Genomic DNA, 27,929 nt, shown 5'->3' on the forward strand with positions numbered 1-27,929 from the left:
ATAACACATAAAGAAATTAAAACACATTTACATTTGTGGATTGGAAGACAGTATTTCTAAGTATGAGTTTTAATACTGAAAGTTATCTACAGATTCAAAACCATCCCTATCAGAGTCCCAATAATTTTTGTTGTTGTTGCAGAAATAGAAAACCCACCTTAAAATTTGTATGGAATCTCAAGGGATCCTAAATCGCTAGAACAATCTTGAAAAAGAACAGAACCCCTGGAGCACTCATACTTCCTGACTTCAAACTTACAATACAGCTAGTGTAATAAAAAACAGTGTGGTACTGGCAAGAAGACACATACAGACCAATGCATTAGAGAGCACAGAATAAACCGTCACACATAAAGTCAAATGATTTCTGACAAAAGTACCAATGCCATTCAAAGGAAAAGAACAGGCTTTTCAACATCTGTAACATAAGAACTACAACGCAACCAAAACACACAGCCCGATTCAACAATGGGTACAGGACCTGAATAGACATTTCTCCAAGATATAGTAATGGCAAATAAACATATGCAAAGACGCTTACCATAACTAATAATTAGATAAATGCAAATCAAAATAATACTTCATATCCGGGATGGCTAATATATATTTAAAAACAAACAAAACATAGCAAAAGTTGGAGAGGTTGTGGAGAAACTGGAACCCTTGTGCACCATTGATATGAATGTAAAATTGTGCAGCTGCTCTGGAAAAGTTATGGAGGTTCCTCAAAAACAACAACAACAAACAAACTGTGGTATGATCCAGCAATTTGTTTTAATTATATACCCAAAGAAACTGAACATAGTCTCAAAGACCCCACCCATATATCAATGTTTGTAGTAGCATTTTTTACAATAGCTAAAATGTGGACACAATCCAAGTAACCTGACAGATAAATGGATAAAAAAAAATGTAGTATACACATTAAAGGGAGCATATACTCAGCCTGTGAACTCTGACATAAACTGCAAAATGGATTAACCTTGAAGACATTATGCTAAGTGAAATAAACGAGGCACAAAGGACAAATACCATATCTTCTACTTGTATTAGGTATTTAGAATAGTCAAAATCATAAGGATAGTAAGTATAATGATGGTTGACACCAGGACTATGGATGAGAATGGTGAATTATTGTTTAATGGGTAAAATATCAGTTTTACAAGTTGAAAAGAGTTAGGTGGCAATGGACAGTGGTAATGGTTGTTTGGCAATGTGACTCTATTTAATTCCACTGAACTGTACATTTAAAAATGGCTATCATGGCATTTTTATGTTATGTATATTTACTACAATTAAAAAAGAAAAAATTTTTTTGTTAGGTTAACCAAGACTAAAAGTCATTAAAATCTGTATAAAATACAGATAATATGAACAATAAATCTAAGTATTTCATTCAAAATATGTTTACCTATTTGTGAATACTGACAGCATGAACACTACTTACTCAAAACAGGTGGAATTAGACCACCAATTACATTTTGTAAGTAATTATATTTTTAGCTTGATCTTAAGAAAATCAATGGTCATTCATTAATAAAGTACAAAACTGTCCGTCATAATGCAGTTTACAGAATCCTTAAGAGAATTTCTTTATAGTTTGGATGTTTAAAAAAAAAGTCAACAGTCAACTGTCACCAGTCTTTCTACACCAACTATTACTAGCCACCCTAAATATATAACATATTTATACTCTAACTACAAGTGGAATAAACAGTGCATAAAATACAACCCTACCAAAATCATTGTATACCCTCTTAGTAAGTTAATCAGTAAGTGCCACATCATGATATATTTTTTCTTGGCTTTCAATATTTTGATTTCCTTTCCAGACAGAGCTTATACCATGGTGTTGTGGAAATCAAAGAATATAACAGATTTTCATTTATTTTTGACTACTTTCATGCCTTATTTGAAATATAATCATGTACCTACAAAATTACTACATGAAATTTATCGAAATAACTCTTCCACGCAATGCTGTACCTGACTACAACTTTAATCCAACTAATAATTTAATTCTGATTTTGTATCTTCCAAGATGAAACATTATGCTGGACTGTTCCTGACTAGCAAGGAAAAAATTTGTATCAGTATCTTAGTCTATTCAGGCTATAACAAAATACTACAGACTGGGTGGCTTATAAACAACAGAAATTTATTTCTCACAGCTGTAAACTGGAAGTCCACGATGAGTATGCCAGTATGGTTTAGGTTCTGTTGAAGGTACCTACCCCTTAAGTGTCTTTTATAGCACTAACCCTAAAACTTCTAATACCATCATCATCATTAGAGGTTAGGGTTTCAACAAATGAATTTTAGGGAGGGCACAATCGGACCATAACAACTAGCAAACACAGTGTTTGTTTCTTCCCCTTTCTTGCCCTTTTATAAAACCCAGCTAAGGCTTTAAGAAAGGCTTAGTTTAGCAGAACTTACAATTAGTTTTTCATTTATACATTGTAATTTAATTGTTCATAAAGCCCAAAACTATGGGTTACGATGCATATTACTTTTGACAATAAATGCCATATTTAACACAACCTATTCTGTATAATAAAAAATACTGTACTTAGTGTAATTGTACTTCGAGAAATTCTTTAGATAAACTATATTTGATAGAGGAAGTATGTAGGAAAAAGATGTTTTGAGTGGCTCTCTAACATGAACTGCATCATATATGGAAGTTCTGACATTCTTGGCAAAATGCTGGGAGAATATGTAAATTCAATAGACTTTTATTTACAAAAAGCTACGTATTTCAACAAGTTTTGATTAGCTATGAGGACAATCCCTAAATCAATTCTTCAAAGCTTGTTTGTTAGATTATAAACTAGTCCTCAGTCTCAAGACACATTCCACCTTTGATAAATGTTAAGAAACTTCACAGAATAAAAACCATGAACTAAATTTATGCACTCATTTCTTATTTGGGGATTTAATTATGTACGTATTCTGGCATTGGAACTGGCTCAAGATGCAACACTTATGAGGTAAAATTATGGCAGAGTGAGATGAAACCATGTGGAACCCCCTTTATATTTCTTGTATTTATCATTTTGTAACTAGGTCAAAGTGTATTTTCTTTACATTCTCACTGCTGAAAAATCCTCAGGAAAAGAGCTATGCTTTACAAACTACTTAATGAATTTTTCCATTGAAGTTGTATTAAAGTTTAACTGTAGGTAGTGTTTAACTAGGCCCACTCTTAATTTTACCTTATTAATTGATAACTTCAAAATAAAATGTCCAAAAGAAGGGTTATAATCTAAATTCGTAGTAAAATATACACTGAAGTTGGTACATACAATAAAATATATCAATAACACAAAGTAAGGACAAAATATTCTCAACAACATATTATATTTCTCAGTGGTGGTTCCTTTCTTCCCCTTTTATAAAACCCAGCTAAGGCTTTAAGAAAGGCTTAGTTTAACAGAACTTACAATTAGTTTTTCATTTATACATTGTAATTTAATTGTTCATAAAGCCCAAAACTATGGGTTACAATGCATATTACTTTTGACAATAAATGACATATTTAACACAACCTATTCTGTATAATAAAAAATACTGTACTTATTTCACCATCAAAAGCTATCTTGAGAAATTTTCTATACACCTTAAGTAAAAAACTAAACTAATATGTCAATACTTCGAATGTGAAAGTGATTGGGTTACCTAGCACTAATTTTTGCAACTACTAATCTTACAAATTGAAAATTGCTTTTCAAACCCATGTTCTAAAAACTGCATTTTGGAAATGCTTTTTTTTTTATGATGGTGGCAACATATAATGATGAAAAGAATACTTAAGTTATCAAACTTAGTATAAAAATACATATGACTACATAAATATGAAAATAGCCCCATTTCTTGACTTTAAGTGTAGACTTATACCTTTCTTAAATTACATAAAAAATCTTAGAAAACATCTAGTTAACTAGAATATACAGAAAGACTGAAAACAGACTAGCTGAAACAAGGCTTTATCAAAACCTATAATGATAAGGCAATTTATTCAAAACATTAACTAGAATAAAGTAGTCACAGTGGGAATGACTTGTTTCTATTATTTAACAGCAGATATTGTAGTCTTTAATTCCTAAATTCAATTACATCAAAAGAATAAAGTGTTAAAATTTCACTTAAAGTAATTCAGTTTCATCAGTTTTTAGAGAAATATAATACTTCAAAACAATGAAAATAAATCAGTGTATCTTAACAAACTAAATTCATAAATGAAGTTTTAGTCTTCTTAACAGGCGTTGGCCAAAACTGAAATTGTAGAATAATCCTCACAAACTCTGAGTTCAATTTAGATCTGTAGGTGAAAAAAGCATGAAATCCATGGAAAAAAATAGTTCTTACAATACAAAAAAAAGTCTATTACATAAATAAGGACCCCTTTACACTATCTGGAAAATACTTATATTCTTCTGAATGAAAAATTCTGTATGCTATTTTTCTCAATTCCTGTTGACTGCCAGTGTTTATGAACTCTCTGAGAATGTTGCATGTTATATAAGCTGTTCTTAATACAGTTTAGAATCACCTTCTTTCTTTTCATCCTAGTGATTACAGATCTTGTATTTTGCAAGTAGGAACAGACATGTGGCAGTATAAAGTACCTTAAAAATGGGAAACTGCAGTACTGAACCAAAATCTCCTCTATATATTCACAAATATACTGTAGTTCAGCTCTTACCTAGCCTTCAATCCCACTGCAGGTTTCAAAATAATCAAATGTCCTTAGTGTACAACACAACTGTTAAGTTTTGGCACATAAAATAATCATTTACTGTCAAAAAAATTAATTTAGTCATAAAAATCCTCTGGCTCAGGGTCCCCAAAGGAGGTACACGAAGAAAATACCAGAACAATATTTTTTCCTCATGCTTTTTCATTTCCTACCTCTGGGTATGCTTTAAAATGTACACATTTATAGAGTAGTACTTCATGTTTAAAAAATGCATATAAATGCATGGCAAAAAAAAAAGAAATCTGCTAAAAATCTACACTGGAGGTATGTAGTCAATATTTAACTTGTGGAGTGATCTAAATGATTTGAAAATATACTAAAAAATAATATGGATCTCTAAATGAATAAAAGGCCTGATGTGATATATCAAATATAGAAAAATGTAAATTGTCTAATTTTGGTGGTACGTAAGTGTTCACTTGACTTTAGAAACTCTCAACTTCTGTGAATGTCTGAAAATGCTCTTAATAAAAAGATTTGGAGATCCCTGTTCTAGATTAGTGACTACCAATGTGGCATGAGCATCAGCACTGCTTTTGGTGCTCAACTTTTAGACATTGTAAAGACTGGCTTTCTGTTTTTGAACAACTTTGCTACTTCCACTTTGTCAGAAACAAATACTCTACATATTTTTAAATTCTAAGTATCAAATCAAACACTAACTTGTGGCTTTCTGAACTACCTTTTTATTACAGAGGTATTTAAAAAAAAAAAGCCTAAACCTGATAAAATGTAGGACATACCACCATCCGATTATTTCACATATAACATTCCAAGAAAAATCAAGATGAATTTTATTTAAATACAGTAACAGCAAAACAATGACACATTTATTACTTTTGTTACACTTACTGCTTTATTACTAAGAAAACAACCATTTCCCACAAAATAAAGTGATATCTGACAAAATAATGTAATCCTAATATATAACTTGACAACAGACCTCCATTTTGAAGTATATTGCAATTTCAATCATTGAGCAAGTTGGTTCAAACAAGATTCTTCTTTTAACCTACTAATATTTCATTGAGGAGAAGGCACATTCTCAAAACTGCTACCTTTCTTAATAGCTGTCTCTATAGACACTCTCACTTAAGCAAGTTTTCATTATGGAGTAACCCACTGTTAGAGCTAGTAATATTGCTCTTTGCAGAAAGAAATGTTTCAAAGGATTGTAAGGTTTCTCAAAGCATAAAGTATCTAACTAGAGGGTCTCTGAATGTTAATGAATATTCAAACTCATGCAGTGGTCTTAATATACTTAAAGTGTTCAGCATTCCTAGATTAAAGAAAGCTGGGGAAAAGACCTTGTTTCTTTGTAGATAATTCATAAGCAAAGCAAACAAAAAATACAAGGTTTTGTCTACTACGTACATCATCAATGTCTTCGTCATCATCTCCAATATCATCAAACTGGATTTCATCATCATCTCCAGGACCAAATGTATCTGTTTCATTGATTTTAGCTAAAAACATAATAAATATACTCATATATATATATATGTATATATACATATATATATATATTCAAAATATTAGATAAATTGACCACAAAAACAAGTCTGGTATAAAATACCGAACTACACAAAAACTCTCAGAAGTGACATTTCAATTCAACCAATGTTTCATTATAAGAAAAATGTTACTAACCTCTACAGAAAAACACACCAAAGTGAATTCACAATGAAATACCAAGTTCACTGCTAAGTCATTACAATGAAAAGTATATGTGTTATATTTTTATTTTGTTAAAAAATGTTGTGTAGGGGTGCCTGGGTGGCTCAGTCGTTAAGCGTCTGCCTTCAGCTCAGGTCATGATCCTAGGGTCCTGGGATAGAGTCCCCACATCGGGCTCCCTGCTCCTTGGGAACCTGCTTCTCCCTCTCCCACTCCCCCTGCTTGTGTTCCTCTCTAGCTGTCTCTCTCTCAAATAAATAAAATCTTTTAAAAAAATGTAGTGTAAATAAAACAGGCAGGTTCTAATTATACTTAGTAGCTATACATTTCCTAAGTATGCTTCAAAGACTTTAAAAATATGCTAACAACTTATCATGAGCATACATAGTGTTCCAAACAGAAGAAGAGCTAGGTTGCCAACTATTAGACTTACCTAATCAGCCAAAATGAGTTGGTCAAATCATGTTTATCCTCAATTAAGAAAAGTAAAATATGAAGTACTGGTCTGACTCTCACATATTTTAACACTTCTTTAAATGTCAACAATTTCATACGAAATTTCATGTTTATGTAAAAACCTTGTATTTTCATAATCAAATGTAATGCGGTAAGATACATGTAAAATAAAGTAGCTGCCAAGTGAAAAGTATGAGCTTAGGAAATAGTACACTTCTTTGATGTTACGAAGGACTTATGTTAATATCCTCAAGTTTATTACAATGAAAATGCAATACTTTTGCCATTAGATAGAAATATCTATTAAAATATACACAACTCTACAGGAGACTATTACGCTAAGAGAAACTGACCATTATTTTCTACAATAATCAATACCAGTATCATAACTGTTTTCCTTGCTTAGCTGAAAACTAACAATTTCTTGAAAATCATTAAAAACACTGTAATAATGTATTCTTTTAACAGATACTACATAGAAGGGATTATAAAACTTTCCACCAAAAGAACATTTTTTTAGGAATAGAATTCTAGTTTATTATTGAAGTATTAATACTATAAGGTATCATAAAATATTAATATTCAGTATGACAAGCATACTAAAAACTAATTTTATAAGTACATAAACAATATATAAACGAGACAAGATTCTATCAAAATGGCTTCATCTAAACACCAACAAATAATATCGTAAGACAAGAAAATATAGTAACTTTGATATTACCATGTTCTGGAAGCTCGCCATATGCCTTCAGACTTCTAGCTTCATCAGCATTGTACTTTAAAATTACATCAGCTTTGTTATCCTTAGAAATAAACAAATAACTTTCAAATTGATAGGCCAAAGTATCAGTTGTCTCACAAATTACTTTTGAATTAACATATTAAGAAAAAGCTCACTTACTGTTCTGTTACAAATTCTCCTGTTTTTCTCCACCTACTCTCTACTTTCTTAAAGAAAAGAATTCTTGGGTTTAAACAAGTAGAAAGTTTACATGCCTGCCTAAATAATGATTTAACCTAAAAAAAATACTTACACTATTTACTTTAATAAAAGAAATAAAAGAAAAAAGCTAAGAAAAAAGTAAAGAAAAAAAAGAAGTAATGGGATCCCTTTAAGGTTAAACACTGCAACTCAAAGCCAAAAATGGTATGTAACCCAAGAAAATTAACATACATTTCTATATTCAGTGGTTCTTAGAACAGTTTACCTATCAGAATCACTTGTAGAGCTTTGAAAAGATACCTATGAGTCCTGATGATTGACAGATCTGAGGTGATATCCAAAATTCTGTATTTAAAAAGCTCTTTGATTAAAAAAAAAAAAGGTTCTTTTGGTTGTTTCTGATGCAAATATCCCTGATAATTGTACTGCACTTTTTAAACATTCATACTTCAGCACTTTAAAGAATCTGATCATTTAGAGTTTGAGGACTTACAATTAACTAAAAAAGACCCTAAGAAAGGCAATTAAAATGATCACAGTACTGCAACTGCAGTGTGCTATAAACCAACACTTCACAAACTGCAAAGGGCACACAAAACACAGGAATTTTGTTAATGATATGAGACTGGGCTAGTATTCCACATTCCTAATATGCTGGCGCATGGTGGTTATGTTGTTATAATATATGGATGATGCCAAATAGTAACATTACAAAATCATTCACAGAAGATTAAGATCAGAACAGCCAGTCACCCAAGACCTTGGGTATTACTTTCTCATTAGAGTATTAATCCTTTAAGAATTCTGGTTTCGTTGTCCATAAAATAAATTTTATTCTTTCACCACTTTTGAGGTTTATATGAAGTTAAAATAAGATAACGCACATAAAAATGATATATTTTTAATAAGCAATCAGTTTTTATTAGAGAATATTTAAAAAAAGAAAATCAATTTATGATCACATTCAGTCTATAAAAGTTGACCCCAAAAATGAATTCAGTAGGTATCAGGATACAAAATCAAAATACAAAGATCAGTGTGTCTCTACAAACTAGCAATAAAGTATCTGAGAAAATATACAAGAAAACAATCCCATTTACAATAGTATGAAAAACAAAATACTTAAGAATAATTTTAAGATTTTATTTTTAAGTAATCTCAACACCCAACATGAGGCTTAAGCTCACAATGCTGAGATCAAGACTCACATGCTCTACCAAGCAAGCCAGCCAAGTGACCCCTAAGAATACATTTAGCCAGGGGGGCAACATAATTCAATATCTGCAAATTAATCAATGTGATACACCACATTAATAAAAGAAAGAATAAGAGCCATATCATCATTTCAACAGATGCAGAAAAAGCATGTGGCAAAGTACAGTATCCATTTTTGATAAAAACCTTCAACAAAGCAGATTTGGAGAGAACATACATCAGCATCACAAAAGCCACCCATGAAAGACCCACAACCAGTATCATCTCAATGGGGAAAAAACTGAAAGCTTTTCCTCTATGGTCAGGAACAAGACAGGGATGTCCACTCCCACCATTACTGCTTAACACAGTACTGGAAGTCCTAGCCTCAGGAATCAGACAAAAAGAAATAAAAGGTATCCAAGTCAGCAAGAAAGAAGCCAAATTTTCACTATTTGCAGATGACATGGTACTCTATGTACAAAACCCAAAAGCCTCCACCAAAACCCTAGGCTAGAACTGACACACAAATTCAGTGAAATGAGAGAATACAAAACCAATATAGAGAAGTCTGTTGCCTTTCTATATACCGATAATAACTCAGCAAGAAGAGAAATAAGGAATTGATCCCATTTACAACTACACCAAAACTCAATATAGCCAGCAATAAACCCAACCAAAGGGGTAAAAGATCTGTACTCAAAAACTATAAAACACTGATCAAAGAAAGTGAAGAGGACACAAAGAAATAGAAAGACAATTCCATGCTCATGGATGGCAAGAACAAATATTGGTCAAATGTCTATCCTACCAAAACGCATCTACACATATAATGCAATCTGTATTCAAATACCAACAGCATTTTTCACTAAGCTAGAACAAATGATTCTAAATTTGTGTGGAACCATAAAAGACTCCAAATAGCCAAAACACCTTGAAACAGAAGAGCAAAACTAAAGCTGGAGGCATCACGAATAGAACTGCGCTTCAAGCTATATTACAAAGTGGTGATCATCAAGACAGTATGCACTAACGCAAAAGACTCCACCCCAAAACTGCTAGAACTCATACAGGAATTCAGTAAAGTGGCAGGATATAAAATCAAGGCACAGAAATCAGTGGCATTCCTATACACCAACACCAAGACAGAAGAGAAAGAAATTAAGGAGTCGATCCCATTTACAATTGCACCCAAAACCATAAGATACCTAGGAATAAATCTAAACAAAGAGGCAAAGGATCTGTACTCAGAAAACTATAAAATACTCATGAAAGAAATTGAGGAAGACACAAAGAAGTGGAAAAAGTTCCATGTTCGTGGATTGGAAGAACAAACATTGTGAAGATGTCAATGCTACCTAGAGCAATCTACACATTTCAATGCAATCCCCATCAAAATACCATCCACTTTTTTCAAAGAAATGGAACAAATAATCCGAAAATTTGTATGGAACCAGAAGAGACCCCGAATAGCCAGAGGAATGTTCAAAAAGAAAAGCAAAGCTGGCGGCATCACAATTCCGGACTTCAAGCTCTGTTACAAAGCTGTCATCATCAAGACAGTGTGGTACTGGCACAAAAACAGACACATAGATCAATGGAACAGAATCAAGAGCCCAGAAATGGACCCTCAACTCTATGGTCAACTTATCTTTGACAAAGCAGGAAACAATGTCCAATGCAAAAAAGACAGTCTCTTCAACAAATGGTGTTGAGAAAATTGGGACTGCCACATGCAGAAGAATGAAACTGGACCATTTCCTTACACCACACACAAAAATAGACTCCAAATGGTTGAAAGACCTCAATGTGAGACAGGAGTCCGTCAACATCCTAAAGGACAACACAGGCAGCAACCTCTTCGACCTCAGCTGCAGCTTCTTCCTAGAAACACTGCCAAAGGCAAGGGAAGCAAGGGCAAAAATGAACTATTGGGACCTTATAAAGATAAAAAACTAAAGAAACAGTCCACAAAACCAAAAGACAACTGACAGAATGGGAGAAGATATTTGCAAATGACGTATCAGATAAAGGGCTGGTATCCAAAATCTATAAAGAACTTCTCAAACTAAACACCCAAAGAACAAATGATCCAATCAAGAAATGGGCAGAAGACATGAACAGACATTTTTCCAAAGCCATCCAAATGGCCAACAGACATGAAAAAGTGCTCAACATCGTTTGGCATCAGAGAAATCCAAATCAAAACCTCAATGAGATATCACCTCACACGAGTCAGAATGGCTAAAATTAACAAGTCAGGAAATGACAGATGTTGGTGGGGAATGCGAAGAAAGGGGAACCCTCCTACACTGCTGGTGGGAATGCAAGCTGGTGCAACCACTCTGGAAAACAGTACGCAGGTTCTTCAAAAAGTTGAAAATAAAGCTACCATACGATCCAGCAACTGCACTACTGGGTATTTACCCAAAGATACAAATATAGGAATCTGAAGGGGTACATGCACCCCGATGTTTATAGCAGCAATGTCCACAATAGCCAAACTGTGTAAAGAGCCAAGATGTCCATCAACAGATGAATGGGTAAAGAAGATGTGGTATATACAATGGAATATTATGCAGCCATCAAAAAGAATGAAATCTTGCCATTTGCAACAACATGGATGGAACTAGAGGGTATTATGCTAAGCAAAGTAAGTCAATTAGAGAAAGACATGTATCATATGACCTCACTGATATGAGGAATTCTTAATCTCAGGAAACAAACTGAGGGTTGTGGAGTGGTGGGGGTGGGAGGGATGGTGTGGTTGGGTGATAGACATTGGGGAGGGTATGTGCCATGGTGAGCACTGTGAAGTATGCAAGGCTGTTGCATCACAGACCTGTACCTCTGAAGCAAATCATACATTATATGTTAAAAAAAAAAAAGAAGAAGAAGATAGTAGGAGGGGAAGAATGAAGGGGGCGGAAATTGGAGGGGGAGACAAACCATGAGAGACTATGGACTCTGGAAAACAAACTGAGGATTCTAGAAGGGAGGGGGGTGGGTGGATGGGTTAGCCTGGTGATAGGTATTAAAGAGGGCATGGAGCACTGGGTGTTATATGCAAACAATGAATCATGGAACACTACATCAAAAATTAATGATGTAATGTATGGTGATTAACATAACATAATAATGAAAAAAAAAGAGTTCAATACTCCCCCTAAAGAAAAAAAAAGACAGTATGGTACTGGCACAAAAACAGACACATGGATCAGTGGAACAGAATAGAGAGCCCAGAAATGGATCCTCAACTCTATGGTCAACTAATCTTCGACAAAGCAGGAAAGAATATCCAATGGAAAAAGGACAGTCTCTTCAACAAATGGTGTTTGGAAAATTGGATAGCCACATGAAAAAGAATGAAATCGGACCACTTTCTTACAACACACAGAAAAATACATTCAAAATTGATTAAAGAGTTAAATAGGAGACCTGAAGCCATAAAAATCCTAGAAAAAAGCATAGGCAGTAATGTCTCTGACATCAGCCATAGCAACTTCTTACTAGCTATGTTTCTTGATTCAAGGGAAACAAAAAGCAAAAATAAACTACCAGGACTACATAAAAATAAAAAGCTTCTGCACAGCACAGGAAATAATCAAAACTAAAAGGTCACCTTTGTAATGGGAAAAAGTATCTGTAAAGGACGTTTCTGATAAAGGGTTAGTATCCAAAATATATAAAGAACTTATAAATTATAAAACATGCAAAAACAATCTATTTTAAAAATGGGTAGAAGATGGGGTGCCCCTGTGTCTCAGCTGATTAAGCATTTGACTTCAGTTCAGGTCATTTCAGGTTTGTAGGACTGAGCCTGGCGTGGAGTTCCCGGGTCAGCAGGGAGTCTGCTTCTCCCTCTCCCACTGCCGCTGCTTGTGCCCTCGGTCAAATAAATACATAAAAATAAAAAAAAAAGGGCACAAGATATAAACAGATATTTCTCCACAGAAGCCAACCAGATGACTAACACACACATGAAAAGATGCTCAACATCACTCACCATCAGAGAAATACAAATCAAAACCATGATGAGGTGCCAACTCACACCTGTTAGAATGGCTAAAATTAACAACTGCAGGAAACAAGGTGTTGGTGAGGATATGGAGAAAGAGGAACCCTCCTATACTGTTGGTGGGAATGCAAACTGGTGCAGCCCCTCTGGAAAACAGTATGGATGTTCCTCAAGAAGTTAAAAATAGAATTACCCTAGGACACAGCAATTGCCCTACTAGTATTTTACCCAAAAATACTAAATCAAAGGGGTACATGTACACCAATGTTTACAGCAGCATTATGTACAATAGCCAAACTATGGAAAGAGCCCAAGTGTCTATCAACTGATGAATGGATAAAGAATATATGGTATGTATACACAATGGAGTATTACTCAACCATCAAAAAAAATGAAATCTTGCCATTTGCAACAATGTGGGTGGAACTAGAGGGTATTATGCTAAGTGAAGTAAGTCCATCAGAGAAAGATAAATACCATATTATTTCACTCATATGTGGAATTTGAAAAACAAAATGAATGAGCAAAGGGAAACAGAGAGCGAGACAAAGAAATGGACTTTTAGCTCTAGAGAACAAACTTATGGTTACGAAGGGGAGGTTGGTGGAGTGACGGGTTAAGTAGGTGATGGGGATTAAGGAGTGCACTTGTTGTGATGAGCACCAGGTGTTGTATGAAGTGCTGAATCACCATACTGTATACATGAAATTAATATTACACTATATGTGAACTAACTGGAATTTAAATAAAAACTTTCAAAAATATTAAATTAAAAAAGATTTAAAAAAGGAACAAATTAACCAATGATGTACAAGAACAAACACTGAAATCTGTAAATTATTAATGAAAGGAATTGAAGTTACAAATAAATGGAAAGATATCCCATGTTCCTGAACTAGGATATTAATATTGTTCATGTTACTGTAGGTAATCTACAGATTCAATGTAATTCCTATTAAAATTCCAATGGCATTATTTTACACAGAAAAAAACCCTAAAATTTATATAAAATCACAAAGATTACAAGCAGCCACAGCAATCTTAAGAGCAAAGCTAGAGACATCATCCATCCTGATTTCAAACTGCACTACAAAGCAATAGTAATCAAGAGTATAGTTAGCATTAAAACAGACACAGAGATCAATAGAACAGAATTGAGGGCCCAGAAATAAATCTTATCATATCAAGTCAACTAATATTAGACAAGAGAACCAAGAATACTCAACTGGAAAAGGATAGGCTCTTTGATAAATGGCATTAGGAAATTCCTACACCACTAACAAAAATGAACTCACAACAGATCAAAGAAAAGACTAAACACAAGCCTGAAACTGTAAAACTAATGGATGAAAACACAGGGAAAAGCTCCTTAACACCAGTCTTGGCAATTATTTTTTTAGTGACAGCAAAAACACAAGCAACAAAAGTAAAAATAAACTATTGGGACTAAATCAAACTAAAAAGCTTCTGCAATGTAAAGGAAATATCCAACAAAAATGAAGAGGGAACCTACAGAATGGGAGAAAATATTTGCAAACCATTTATCTGATAAACACACAAAATAAAGAACTCTCAAGAGCAGAAAAATAAGTGACTTGTATTAAAAAGTAGGCAAAGAACTTGAATAGACATTTTCTCAAAGATATCCAAATGGTAACAAGTACATAAAAACGTACTCAACATCATGAAGATGCAAATCAAAACCACAATGAAATGTCACCTTGTACTTGTCAGAATGGCTTTTACCAAAAAGACAAAGAGATAACAAATGCAGGCAAAATAGAGAAAATAAAACTCTTGTGGGAATGAAATTGGTAGAGCTACCACTGAAAACAGTATGAAGGTTCCTCAAACAATTTAAAACAGAACTTCCATATGATCCAGGAATTCCACCTCTAGGTATATATATCCAAAGGAAATAAAAAACAGATCTCAAAAGAATTATGTGCACCCCATGTATACCAAAGCCAAGACACAAAGCAATCTAAGCGTCCATCAACAGATGAATGGATAAAGATGTCACGCACAAACATACACCCAGAAGAAAATTATTCAGCCATGAGAAAGAAGGAAATCTTTGTCATTTGTAACATGGATGAACCCTGAGGGCATTACGCTAAGTGAAATCAGAGAAATACTTTATGATCTTACTTAAATGTAGAATCCAAAAAAGCATAGACACAGAGTAGAGGGGTAGTTGCCAGGTGAAATTAGGAGATACTGGTCAAAGGATACAAACTTCCAGTTACAAATGACTCAGTTCTGGTCATCGAATCTACAGCGTGTAACAGCATGTTGACTAATTAAACTAAATATAATAACATGTATTTAAATATTTTTAGAAAACAGAAAAATTTTCTAACCACAAAAAAATTGTAAATGCTATAGTGGGAATCATTTTGCAATATATAAATGTATCAAGTTGTCACACTGTACACCTTAAACCTGCCCAATGTTATATGTCAATTATATCCTAATAAAGCTTGGGGAGAGGAGCAGGGAGACAGATGCAAAGGACAAAGACACTGGCAGGAATGGTGGAAACCAGAAACACGGTAGATCAGATCAACGAAACTAGCAACCGGTTCTTTGAAAGAATCAATAAGATCGATAAACTATTGGCCAGACTTATCCAAAAGAAAAGAAAAAGGACCCAAATTAATAAAATTATTAATGAAAGGGGAGAGATCATGATTAACACCAAGGAAATAGAAACATTCGAAATTATCATCGACAACAATATGCCAATAAATGGAGCACTCTGGATGAAATGGATGCCTTCCAGGAAACATATAAATTGCCAAGTCTGTAACAGGAAGAAACTGACAACCTGAATAGGACAATAACTAGCAACGAGATTGAAGCAGTGATCAAAAACCTCCCAAAAAACACGAGTCCAGGGCCTGATGGATTCCCTGGGGAATTCTACCAAACATTCAAAAAAGAAATAATACCTATTCTCCTGAAGCTGTTTCAAAACATAGAACCAGAAGAAAAGCTTCCAGACTCATTATATGAGGCCAGCATTATCTTAATCCCCAAACCAGTCAAAGACCCCAACAAAAAGTAGAATTTCAGACTGATATCCCTGAATATGGATTCCAAAATCTTCAACAAAATCCTAGCTAATAGGATCCAACAATACATTAAAAGGATCATCCACTATGACCAAGGGTCATCCACTATGACCAAGTGAGATTTATCCCTGGGATGCAAGTGTGGTTCAACATTTGCAAATCAATGTGATAGGACACATTAATAAGAGAGAGAAGAACCATATGGTCCTCTCAATTGATGCAGAAAAAGCATTTGAGAAAATACAACATCCTTTCCTGATTAAAACTCTTCAGAATATAGGGATAGAGGGAACATTCCTCAAGTTCATAAAATACATCTATGAAAAACCCAAGCAAATATCATCCACAACAGGGAAAAGCTGAGAGCCTTTCTCTTAAGGTCAGGAACATGTCAAGGATGCCAGTCTTGCCACTATTGTTCAACATAGTACTAGAAGTCCTGGCAACAGCAATCAGACAACAAAAAGAAATAAAAAGTATGCAAATTGGGAAAGAAATCAAACTCTCTTTTCGCAGATGACATGACACTTTATGTGGGAAACCCAAAAGACTCCACACCCAAATTATTAGAACTCATACAGAAATTCAGTAATGTGGCAGGGTACAAAATCAATGCACAGAAATCAGTTGCTTTCTTATACACTAACAATGCAACTGTAGAAAGAGAAATTAGAGAAACATTTCCATTTACAATAGCTCCAAAAAACCATAAGATACCTTGGAATAAACCTAACCGAAGAGGTAAAGGATCTATACTCTAAGAACTACAGACCACTCATGAAAGAAACTGAAGACACAAAAAGATGGACAAACATTCCATGCGCATGGATCGGAAGAATAAACATTGTTAAAATGTCTATGCTACCCAGAGCAATCTATACCTTCAATGCCATCCCGATCAAAATTCCAATGACATTTTTCAAAGTGCTGGAACAAACAATCCTAAAATTTGCATGAAATCAGAAAAACCCCGAATCGCCAAGGAAATGTTGAAAAAGAAAAACAAAGCTGCAGCCATCATGTTGCCCGATTTCAAGCTATATTACAAAGCAGTGATCACCAAGACAGCATGGTACTGGCACAAAAAGAGACATATAGACCAATGGAACCGAACAGAGAATCCAGATATGGACCATCGGCTCTATGGTCAAATAATCTTCCACAAAGCAGGAAAAAATATGCAATGGAAAAAACAGTCTCTTCAATAAATGGTGCTGGGAAAATTGGACAGCAGCAGGCAGGAGAATGGAACTCAACCATTCTCTAACATCATACGCAAAGATAAACTCAAAATGGATGAAAGACCTCAATGTGAGACAGGAATCCATCAAAATCTTGGAGAAGAACATAGGCAATAGCCTCTTTGACATCACCCACAGCAACTTCTTTCAAGATACATCTCCAAAAACTAGTGAAACTAAAGCAAAATTGAACTTCTGGGACTTCATCAAGATAAAAAGCTTCTGCACAGCAAAGGAAACAGTCAACAAAACAAAGAGTCAACCCACAGAATGGGAGAAGATATTGCAAATGACACTACAGATAAAGGGATGATATCCAAGATCTATAAAGAACTCAAATGCAACATCCAAAAAACAAATAATCAAATAAAAAGTGAGCAGAAGACATGAACAGACACTTCTCTGAAGAAGACATACAAATGGCTAACAAACATGAAAAAATGTTCATCATCATTAGCCATCAGGGAAATTCAAATCAAAACGACACAGAGATACCACCTTACACCAGTTAGAATGGCAAAAATGGACCGGGAAAGAAACAACAAATGTTGGAGAGGTTGTGGAGAAAGGGGAACCCTCTTACACTGCTGGTGGGAATGCAAGTTGGTACAGCCACTTTGGATAACAGTGTGGAGGTTCCTCAAAAATTTAAAATAGAGCTACCCTATGACCCAGCACTTGCACTCCTGGGTATTTACCCCAAAAACACAGATGTAGTGAAAAGAAGGGCCATATGCACCCCAATGTTCATAGCAGCAATGTCCGCAATAGCCGAACCGTGGAAAGAGCCGAGATGCCCTTCAACAGAAGAATCGATAAAGAAGATGTGGTCCATAGATACAATAGAATATTACTCAGCCATCAGAAAGGATGAATACCCAACTTTTACATCAACATGGAGGGGACTGGAGGAGATGATGCTAAGTGAAATAAGTCAAGCAGAGAAAGTCAATTATCTTACGGTTTCACTTATTTGTGGAACAAAAGGAACAGCATGGAGGACATTAGGAGAAGGAAGGGAGAAATGAAGGGGGTAAATCGGAGGAAGAGATGAACCATGAGAGACTATGGACTCTGAGAAACAAACTGAGGGTTTTAGAGGAGAGAGGGGTGGGGGGATGGGTTAGCCCAGTGATGGGTATTAAGGAGGGCATGTACTACATGGAGCATGGGTGTTATACGAAAACAATGGATTATGGATCCATTGTTTTGGATGGATCCATCTTTTGGATCTTTTGGATGTTTTGATGGACCACATCAAAAACTAATGATGTATTGTATGGTGACTAATGTAACATAATTAAAAAAAAAAACAGCTAAAAACAGCAATACTTCTGCTCACAATTTGAATAAATATATAGTTATGACTTCCAATAGGTAGAAAGCTCATGGATTACAGAGTCAGTGTATAATCTGAAGGATGACATTATAGAGAATAAATATTATGTTCTTTCCTAAGTGCTTATATCAAATTTATACCACATATATACAAGTTTGCGCTGTAACTACTGAGTTCATGTCCTTTCCTTCCACAATGTTACTGTAAACCTTTTGGAGAATGAAGGTTTAACTTATTCACCTGCTTACCCCCAAATAGGATTTCATAGACATGGATGTCAAGATCTTAAGTTTAAAAATAAAAAACAGTAATTGATGATGAGACCCCAATATAACATTATTAATTTTTTGTTTTGATAAGAACCCTAATAAAAATCACCTTCTTATAGACTATCACTCTCATTTCAGAAAAAGTAATTTAAAAAATATTTTTAAAAAAGAAAATTAAAAAACTTACAATTAACTTCGTAAGAAAAACCATTCAACACCTGCATATCTTCTCATTTCACCACAGAAGAATGAAGATGTCAGTCCACATCAATATTTCACTGACTGAGGGGCGCCTGGGTAGCTCCGTTGGTTAAGTGTCTGCCTTTGGCCAGATCATGATCCCAGGGTCCTGGGACTGAACCCTGAGTTGGCCTCCCTACTCAGTGGAGAGGCTGCTTCTCCTCTCCCTGCTTCATGCTCTCTTGCTCTCTCTCTCAAATGAACAAACAAAATCTTTAAAAAAAATATATTTCACAGACTGACATTTGGGAACCATAATCCTTGGAATACCTAGCATAATGCCCAGAATATAACTGGTCTTTAAATGAATGAGAACACACTAATCTTTGGTATTTTTCTAAACTTTTAAAAGTGTATGTACTGCATATTATATTTAAAAGAAAAATTATACATAAAGAACAATACTGAATCAGCCAGTCTTCTCATAACATACACGTATCATTAACCTCTGTGGGAATGATTCTGAATTATGAAAATACTATAGTCTTGAACACAACCGGCTCTTAATATATTTTGAAAATAGAATGGTGAGAAGGCATAAATGCCTCGAACCAATCAAACATGTCTATATTGTATTTTCTAAGCATTAATGACTTATTAATACAAGGACACAATGTAACTTTAAGTGTATTTGTTACCTGGTAGTCTCGAAGACCAACCAATATAATGTCGGAGGTATTTATCCAAACCTATAAAAAGAAAATTTACTGCATACTATATTTAATCAAAAAACAAGTTAAAAAAAAAAAAAAAAAAAAAAAGAATGTTAAACCATTCTTCCCACAAAAAAATTCACTCAGTGTGGAAAAAAGTTTCTATGAATTAGGGAAAAATAACGACATATATATACTAACTTCATGTGTGTATGTCTACATAAACATATATATAGAAGCAAAATTAGTCCAGTTATACGTAGTTTTAGCATACTAGGAAAAAAACTATACTACATAGTTGAGTTAGTTTCAAATTTTCTAATTTAGGATGTTAAAATAATAATAATTTTAAGTAGTCAGTTTAAAAATCACTAAAGAAGGATCATTTGTGTCATGGACAGTAGAGGTTTTTAATCACAATCCACTCAAATGATATTCAATTATTCAAAATATAGGAAAATCAGCCACCTACATTAACAGCCACTCTGTTACCAGTCTACAAAAATATAGGCTCTAAACCCACCATTTATTTGGAAAACATACTAACAGAAGAAAAAATTTTTTTAAGATGAACCATGAGAGACGATGGACTCTGAAAAACAAACTGAGGGTTCAAGAGGGGGATGGGTTAGCCTGGTGATGGATATTAAAGAGGGCACATTCTGCATGGAGCCCTGGGTGTTATGCACAAACAATGAATCATGGAACACTACATCAAAAACTAATGATGTAATGTATGGTGATTAACATAACAATAATAAAAAAGAAGAAAAATTTTAATTATAAAATCAGAGATGAAGGAACTTTTAACCAACATGACTAATAAATCTGTCTGAACCACTCTGATGAGGAATTAAATACTATTACTTAACATAATCCAATTTCAAATTTCCCTAACACACTTTTCACAAACCAAAATCTAGTCAAGGAACATGCACTATAATTAGCAGTCTCTTTAGTCTTTTTTAATGTTAATTCTCTAGCTTTTTTCTTTCTTTCCTGACATAACATATTTTTAAACGTACAGGCCATCTGTTTTGTAGACTGGATTTGTCTATTTCCTCAATATTATAAACAGAGTAAACATTTGTGGCAGAAATATAATATTGATGAAACAGGTAATTCTTTGTAAATATAATATTCTATTATATAAATTACCATCAAAATTTTTATTTTTCTTAATTACAATGTCATCTAAAAAACTATTCTTTGAAATCTTGGGGAACTTACAAAAATAAGTTGCTTGGCCCTTATGTACCTAAAGTAGAGCGATTTTTTTAAAAAAGCAAATTTTGTATGAAAGTGAAACAAATCTCCATACCTACCTTTTTTCTCAATTTTCCTCTGATATGACATAATCTCTTTACACCATCAAAACACATAGCTTCTAATCGTCCATTTCCCAACATTTTAATTACCTGAGCATACTCTGAGGGGTTGAGGGGGAAGAATATGAAATACCGTTCAATATTTGTTAAAAGATAACAACTGAAATTAGCATACAATTAATAGCCTCATTCTTACTGCTAAATTTAGATCAAACCATGATTTTTTTAAATAGGGATAAGGCTTCATCAACAAAAAAAGCTTAAATATTCTACCAAGAAAGCATTCTTTCACAGTGATATCCTAATATATCAAAAATATATTACTCTAAAGTATCTAATATATTCTAATTACACTCCAGCAAACTAGAGAACTCATTTGTCAAGCAATTTCTATAGCCTCTTCCAGCTATACTTATTTACTTTATCACCTATTTTTAGAGTAAGTAAAAGCCTACAGAAGAATTTGTCTAAGGTCACAAATGCCATTTCCATGACATGCTATCTCTGTTAATACAAACATTTTAATTATCTACCCATTTTGAGTAAATCAGTTCACTTTTATCTTCATGACTGAATGCTCTACCTTTAGACATCAAATTTGCTCACTCTAAAAGGTAAACTGTAATCCTGGCTTATCAATTTCTCACATTTGGCTAGAAGCGCAATCTTGGTTCTTCTTTCCTTCAGAAACTTTAATAGTAAAAAAAGGAGTAATGATTAATAAACCTTTATTTACTTGAAGTTCTTTAACAAGAATAATCTTCCAAGACAAAATGCTAAATGTTTAAAATATTTCCAAAAGTAAGCTTCTTAAGGAAGCCACCTTATTCTACTGCTACTAGAAAATGTTGGTAAGATACGAGCACTGGTCACATGGAGCAGTCTCTTCTAGACTTAAACAACAAAAGCAGAAGTGAGAGTGAGGAGAAGGAAACATAATTACTACAAAGTCTTCACATGACTAAAGTTTATACTAAGAACTAACCCCAAGGAGAGCCTGCACTAATTTATAATTATAGAGAAAGATAAACTGGAATACATTGTTGGGGTTTACCCAATGAGCTTCCACTTCTTCAACACGGGAAAAATAAGAGCAAAGAAGAAAACATGAAAAAAATTAGAAAACTGGCTTGAAAATAAACTTTTAATGGAAGTGAGAAAGACAAAGGTTAAGTAACTGTCATTACACAGAAAACATGTTTTATATACATACAATAAAAATGCTGACTTTCTAGGGGCTTGCATGTATATCATGACTACAAGGTTTCATTATAAGGCACTGGAAATTACTGACAACTGAAGAAAGGTGAATATATATTATAACAGTAAATCAGAACCATCCAACAGAACTTTTCTCTGTTGATGGTAACATATATATAAACTGAATAATATGGTAATTCAGAATTTGAATTTCACTTCATTTAAATAGCCACATATAGTCAGTAGCTAATACAGTGGACAGCACTACACAGTACTAGGAAACACATTAATTTTTTGGTTTTGTTTCTATTGATTATAACCCCGTTGTACTTTTCATCTTCGTGACTTATTTTATAAGTGGAAGTGTGTTTTATTAACAGCATGTTAAATTTCTTGTAATAATTCTATAAATTTGAAAGAAAAAGCCCTTGTTCTTAGTAGATAATGTTGAGGTATTATCTCAAACTGAAGTCTCTAACTATGGAATTAGATGTCTGTAAAAAAGTTTAAAACTTTAGGAAAAAGATGTAAACACATATGGAAAGTATAAAAAGAAAATGTTAAAAACTAGAGAATGTAGGTAAAGAATAGATGGGAGTCTGTTATACCCATATCCAATTTTTCTGAAGAGTTTAAATTTTTTAAATGGGGAAAAATAACTTCCAGTCTTTTTTTTTAAACTCATTTTCTGAATCTTTGGCCTTCCTTAATCCAATAGGTTTAATCAATAAATCATTTTTATTACATTTTATGATTATGTGTTAGCATTACTGGAGAATGGAGGGCCCAAAAGTTAGGATATATTCCTCAAAAATATCCATGGTTTACTGAATAAAGTATGGTTTTTAATGATGCTATTCTGGGCTCAGTTTGCTCTAAACCATAGAATTCTTTCAGTTTTAACTTGCTCTTCTTCACAAAACAATTAAAACTATACTTACAGAAATGCCAGCAATTAATCCTCTTTCCAGAACTAGTATAGAATTGGTTATTTAATAAACTCTGGAGAAGTGGGGTAAGGGATTATAAATGAGGAAGAGCAAAATGCTCAGGATTATGACTAAGATCCTTTTTCAGATTAAACAATGAAATTCACATCAGTTAAAAAAAGATGTTAGTAAATTAAAAAATTTTACCTTGTCCATCCTCTTTAAACACCAATTCTCTTTTTTCAGATTCATTTTCATTCTTACCCCTACGCCTGTTTTTACCTCCTTTACCTAGTGATTTAAGAAATAAAAAATTAAATGTAATGGTCTATATTTTATACAGTAAATTATGAAACAAGATAAAATAAGGCTTATAAATTTTATAAAATCAGTTAGAGAAAAATATTATCATTTAAATAGCACTAGAACACTAACAGAATTCTAAGATTTTTAAAAATTTATATAATTTGGTTATCTAATTGGTTATACTTACAATTTTTCAATGGTTCAATTCTGGTCATTTACTAGGTTAGCATATTATAAACCCACACCCTTCTTTGACATTTGTTTTTGGATTTTTCCTGACATAAAAGTACACAGAAGAAAAATTTCATTATTAGAGATGACTATTAGTATTTTATTGTCTTTGCTTTCCAAATAAAAATAGGATTGCAAACATTCTCTTCTATAACCTATCTTAATCATAGTTCAATAAATTATCCCTTTCATATCAATAATCACAAACTTAGAGAACATTTTAATGTATGGTTATTCCTTATTTTGATAATTTCTGTTTCAATTATTAAATTATGTTAAATTGAAGATTATCCTACAAATTCCACAGGATAAATGTATGCATTTCCTTAGTCTGCTTATGAACTGTACTAATTTACATTTGCATTAGCAAACAGGAGTATTATGTAAAATGTTAAAAATTTAAAACAACAGTTAACTTATATTTTTCAATTTTTGCTTTTAAGTTGAATGTATTTGAATACAGTATTAACTTTCTTTCTTTTAGGCTTCCTATTAAATGGTGTATATCATAGCGTTTTTTTTTTTAAGATTTTATTTATTTATTTGAGAGAGAGAGAATGAGAGATAGAGAGCACGAGAGGGAAGAGGGTCAAAGGGAGAAGCAGACTCCCTGCTGAGCAGGGAGCCTGATATGGGACTCGATCCCAGGACTCTGGGATCATGACCTGAGCCGAAGGCAGTCGCTTAACCAACTGAGCCACCCAGGCGCCCTATATCATAGCGTTTTATTCCCTTTCCGTAACCTAAACCACAAGACCAGTCATTTCCAATAGTATGGAGAAAGGCTGTAAGTAGTTGTAATAAAGGACCCATGGGAATAGTGTGAAACAAAAATTCACTTTCCAAATAGAATTTAAAAATGTCTACTTAACCACTGTGTAAATATGAATCTTCTTCAACGCACCCCTGCCCTGTTAGGGCAGTCTGCCATTGTTCTGTTATATAGTAAAAGGTAGGTGGTCCTGAACAATTTCTTAATTCATGTGGCTTTACTATGTTATGCATTCTTTACGGCAACAAAAGCAATTTCCTAGAAAAGGAAAAATGTTGTGTACCTCAAATGTCGTGGTTAGTACTCCCACTTGACAGTTCAAGGTATACTTATTAAACCTGATAATTTGTGAACTGTTTGTCTCAGAATAGGGGAGATAGAAACCTTTACTTTCAGTATATGTTATAGGAAACGAAGCCTGAAAACTTTGGTAAATATGTAAAATGTCTTCTGGAAAAGAATGTTAAACTGTGAAGGGCTGGATAAAGTCAATCAACCACACACGAAGCCATGTGCGTATCAAGATTTCATCTACTGATTATAAGGAAGAGACAGCAAGAGACAGTATCTTCAACAATAATGAACTGTCCGGGCGCGTGGGTGGTTCAGTCGTTAAGCGTCTGCCTTCGGCTCAGGTCATGACCCCAGGGTCCTAGGATCGAGCCCCGCATCCGGCTCCCAGCTCAGCGGGAAGCCTGCTTCTCCCTCTCCCACTCCCCCTGCTTGTGTTCCCGCTCTCACTGTGTCTCTGTCAAATAAATCTTTAAAAAATAAAACAAAACAATAATGAACTGTCCTTAGAGAAAGATTACATCTGATGGTCCTAAAAGCAGGAAACACCCTTTAAAGTTAAGAACCGCTCAAAAACAGTGCGAGGAGGTACAGAAGTGCCACGCTTAGAAAACTGGCCGCCTCAAGCTCTCCCCTTACAGTTCCATAAAAGGCCCGGGTCAGACTGGCGTGAATCGGGAGAAAAGGTCTACATTCTCCCGAAGGAGATCCTACAAAGATGGCGTCAGCTCCGCCCCAATGTGACCAAACTGGAAGACAGGAGTAACGGAAGAATAGTCACTGGGGCCTGGTCTCAGGTCTGCGCCGAAAGCTGAGCGGCGGAGAACCGTGGTTTGGCTAGCCGCTCATTACCTTTATTCTTTGGCATGGTAGTGACTGCTACCTCCCAGCGCTTTCGACTTCCTTCCCGTGGAGGCGGCGCAGCAGCTACTCCTCGGAGGAGTGTAAGTGACGAAGTAATTGCAGCCAGAGTATGACTGACAGTAATCTGAACCAAGCTCCACAAAGTCGCCCAGGAAGTGCGGTGCGCGGAAAGGAAACGGCTTTTGGGCCGCTGACGTCACTTTTCCGTGCCAGACTAGATCTGCGCTCCCGCCGTACTGTTTCTACTGCGCATGTGCAGTCCACTGACTGTTCTTGGAAGAGAGAAGCGCTCCGACAGTTCAAAACAAAGGGTAAAAGTTCTGCGAAGGCAGGCACAGTGAGCTGAAAAGAAGCGGAATCAAGGATGGAGAACCATAAGTCCTAGTTAAAGAAGCTTTAAAGAAAGCCCCACTGCTAGTTGAATCCAGAAGTCTGCTGCTTTGTCGTGTTTCCCAGTTTCACAAGTTATTGACACGTTAACTTTTTTAAAAAAGATTTTATTTATTTGACACAGAGAGAGAGAGAGAGTGCGCCAGAGAGACAAGTGGGGGAAACAGCAGAGGGAGACGGAGAAGCAGACCCTCCGCTGAGCAAGGAGCCTGACGGGGGACCTGATCCCAGGACCCTGAGATCAAGACCTGAGCCAAAGGCAGGTGCTTAACCAACTGTTAACTAACCACCCAGGTGCCCCTTGACACATTAACTCTTTTACCTCTTACCTAAATTTTAACATATCATATTCCCATGCTCAGCTACTTCATAGTACTTGGGAAAGGCAAGAGAAAATTTGTACAATATTCTTGTTACTACTTGTTCTCTTTGTACATTTAAAATTGAGGTATAATTGTACAGTAACATTGTGTAAGTTTAATATTGTGTAATGTGTTCAAGAGATATTTATATATTGAAATATGATTACCACCACAACTTTACCTAACCCTTTCCATTACTTTACATAATTATTATAGCTGGCTATAACACTTAACATCTAGACCCTTAGTAACTTGAACTATGTAATACAGTACTGTTGACATAAACACTATGCTGTGCATTAAAGAACTTTTTTTTGATGTAGTGATCCACGATTCATTATTTTCGTATAACACCCAGTGCCCCATGCAATACATGCCCTCCTTAATACCCATCACCAGGCTAACCCATCCCTTCACCCCCTCCCCTCTAAAACTTTTTCAAAATTTGTCTTCCTTGCCTCACTGTAAACGTTAATAGGACAGACACTTTAGCTATTCCTCACCTTTACCAACACTCAGCAGAATATCTTAGAGGTACTAAAATTAGATAAAATAGGAAAGAAGAAAGGGAGATTAAACAGAGGAAAACTTAAACCCAGCCTTTGAATTTTACAATAAATATGCGTTTAACCAAATGCCTAAGATATCTATGCCACAAATTATCCTAGGAGAAATTCCACTTGATTATAATACATAATCATTTAATATTTTGCTGCTATTTTGTTAGAATATCTGCATCTGTGTTAATAACAGACATTACACTAAATTTTTTGTAATGTCTTATCTGTTTGGAATCAGGAAAATGCTGACTTCATCGAATGATGTCATGTTTCCTCTTCCACTTTTTTATAAGTTCTTTTTTCAGTGACTGATAGAATTCACCAATCCGGCAAAGCTAGATTCACCAATTTTGTGGAAGTTTTTCATTATTGATTCAGTTTTACATTATACATTTGGTTAGATCTTCTATTTCTTCTTGACACATTTTTGGTCATTTATATTTTTCAGGAATTCATTCATTTTACCTATGTTTTGTTATTTGTGGGTATACAATTTTTCAGGTATTCTTTCCTAATCCTTTTTATTTTATTTTAAAATAGAAATAAAATAATTCTACCTAATTTATGAAGGGCAGTAGTAATACTCTGGCTTCTGTTGCTGATTATAATTTTAGTCTTCTGTCTTTTTTTTCTCTCAATCTAGTGTTGGGAAATTTCAATTCAAAACAAAATCTTATTCCAACCCAGAAATCCTCTCCACTGTGAAAATAAAGGGAAACCCCAGTAATATGGATTTGGGAGGCCAGAAAGGGAGTTCCTATGCTCTATGATTCACCATCAATTACAATAAGCACCCAACAGGGACCTTGCAAGTAAATACTACT

The 27,929-nt window shown here is 34.3% G+C and overlaps 1 protein-coding gene across 3 annotated transcripts; it reads right to left on the reverse strand.

Moving 5' to 3' along the window:
• Nucleotides 1-1,118: 1,118 nt before the first annotated feature.
• Nucleotides 1,119-25,937, reverse strand: LOC148162081 (eukaryotic translation initiation factor 1A, X-chromosomal). 3 transcript variants are annotated; one of them, XM_088020317.1, is made up of 7 exons: nucleotides 25,782-25,930; nucleotides 23,537-23,620; nucleotides 21,198-21,301; nucleotides 19,858-19,908; nucleotides 7,620-7,701; nucleotides 6,137-6,228; nucleotides 1,119-4,324 (listed from the first exon to the last, which is right to left on the reverse strand). In XM_088020317.1, exons 1-7 carry the CDS (start codon nucleotides 25,795-25,797, stop codon nucleotides 4,319-4,321), a joined length of 435 nt encoding a protein of 144 aa, XP_087876443.1. In that variant the 5' UTR covers nucleotides 25,798-25,930; the 3' UTR covers nucleotides 1,119-4,318. The 3 variants fall into 3 exon arrangements, with proteins under 3 accessions (XP_087876443.1, XP_087876441.1, XP_087876442.1); XM_088020315.1 differs by lacking the exon at nucleotides 1,119-4,324 and having other exon boundaries at nucleotides 5,521-6,228; nucleotides 25,782-25,936; XM_088020316.1 differs by lacking the exons at nucleotides 1,119-4,324; nucleotides 19,858-19,908 and having other exon boundaries at nucleotides 5,521-6,228; nucleotides 25,782-25,937.
• Nucleotides 25,938-27,929: the final 1,992 nt, after the last annotated feature.

The sequence above is a fragment of the Eumetopias jubatus genome, unplaced genomic scaffold (genome assembly GCF_037043125.1).
Source record: "Eumetopias jubatus isolate StellerSeaLion01/CBP00866 unplaced genomic scaffold, mEumJub1_p1.0 scaffold_23, whole genome shotgun sequence".
Taxonomy (NCBI): domain Eukaryota; kingdom Metazoa; phylum Chordata; class Mammalia; order Carnivora; family Otariidae; genus Eumetopias; species Eumetopias jubatus.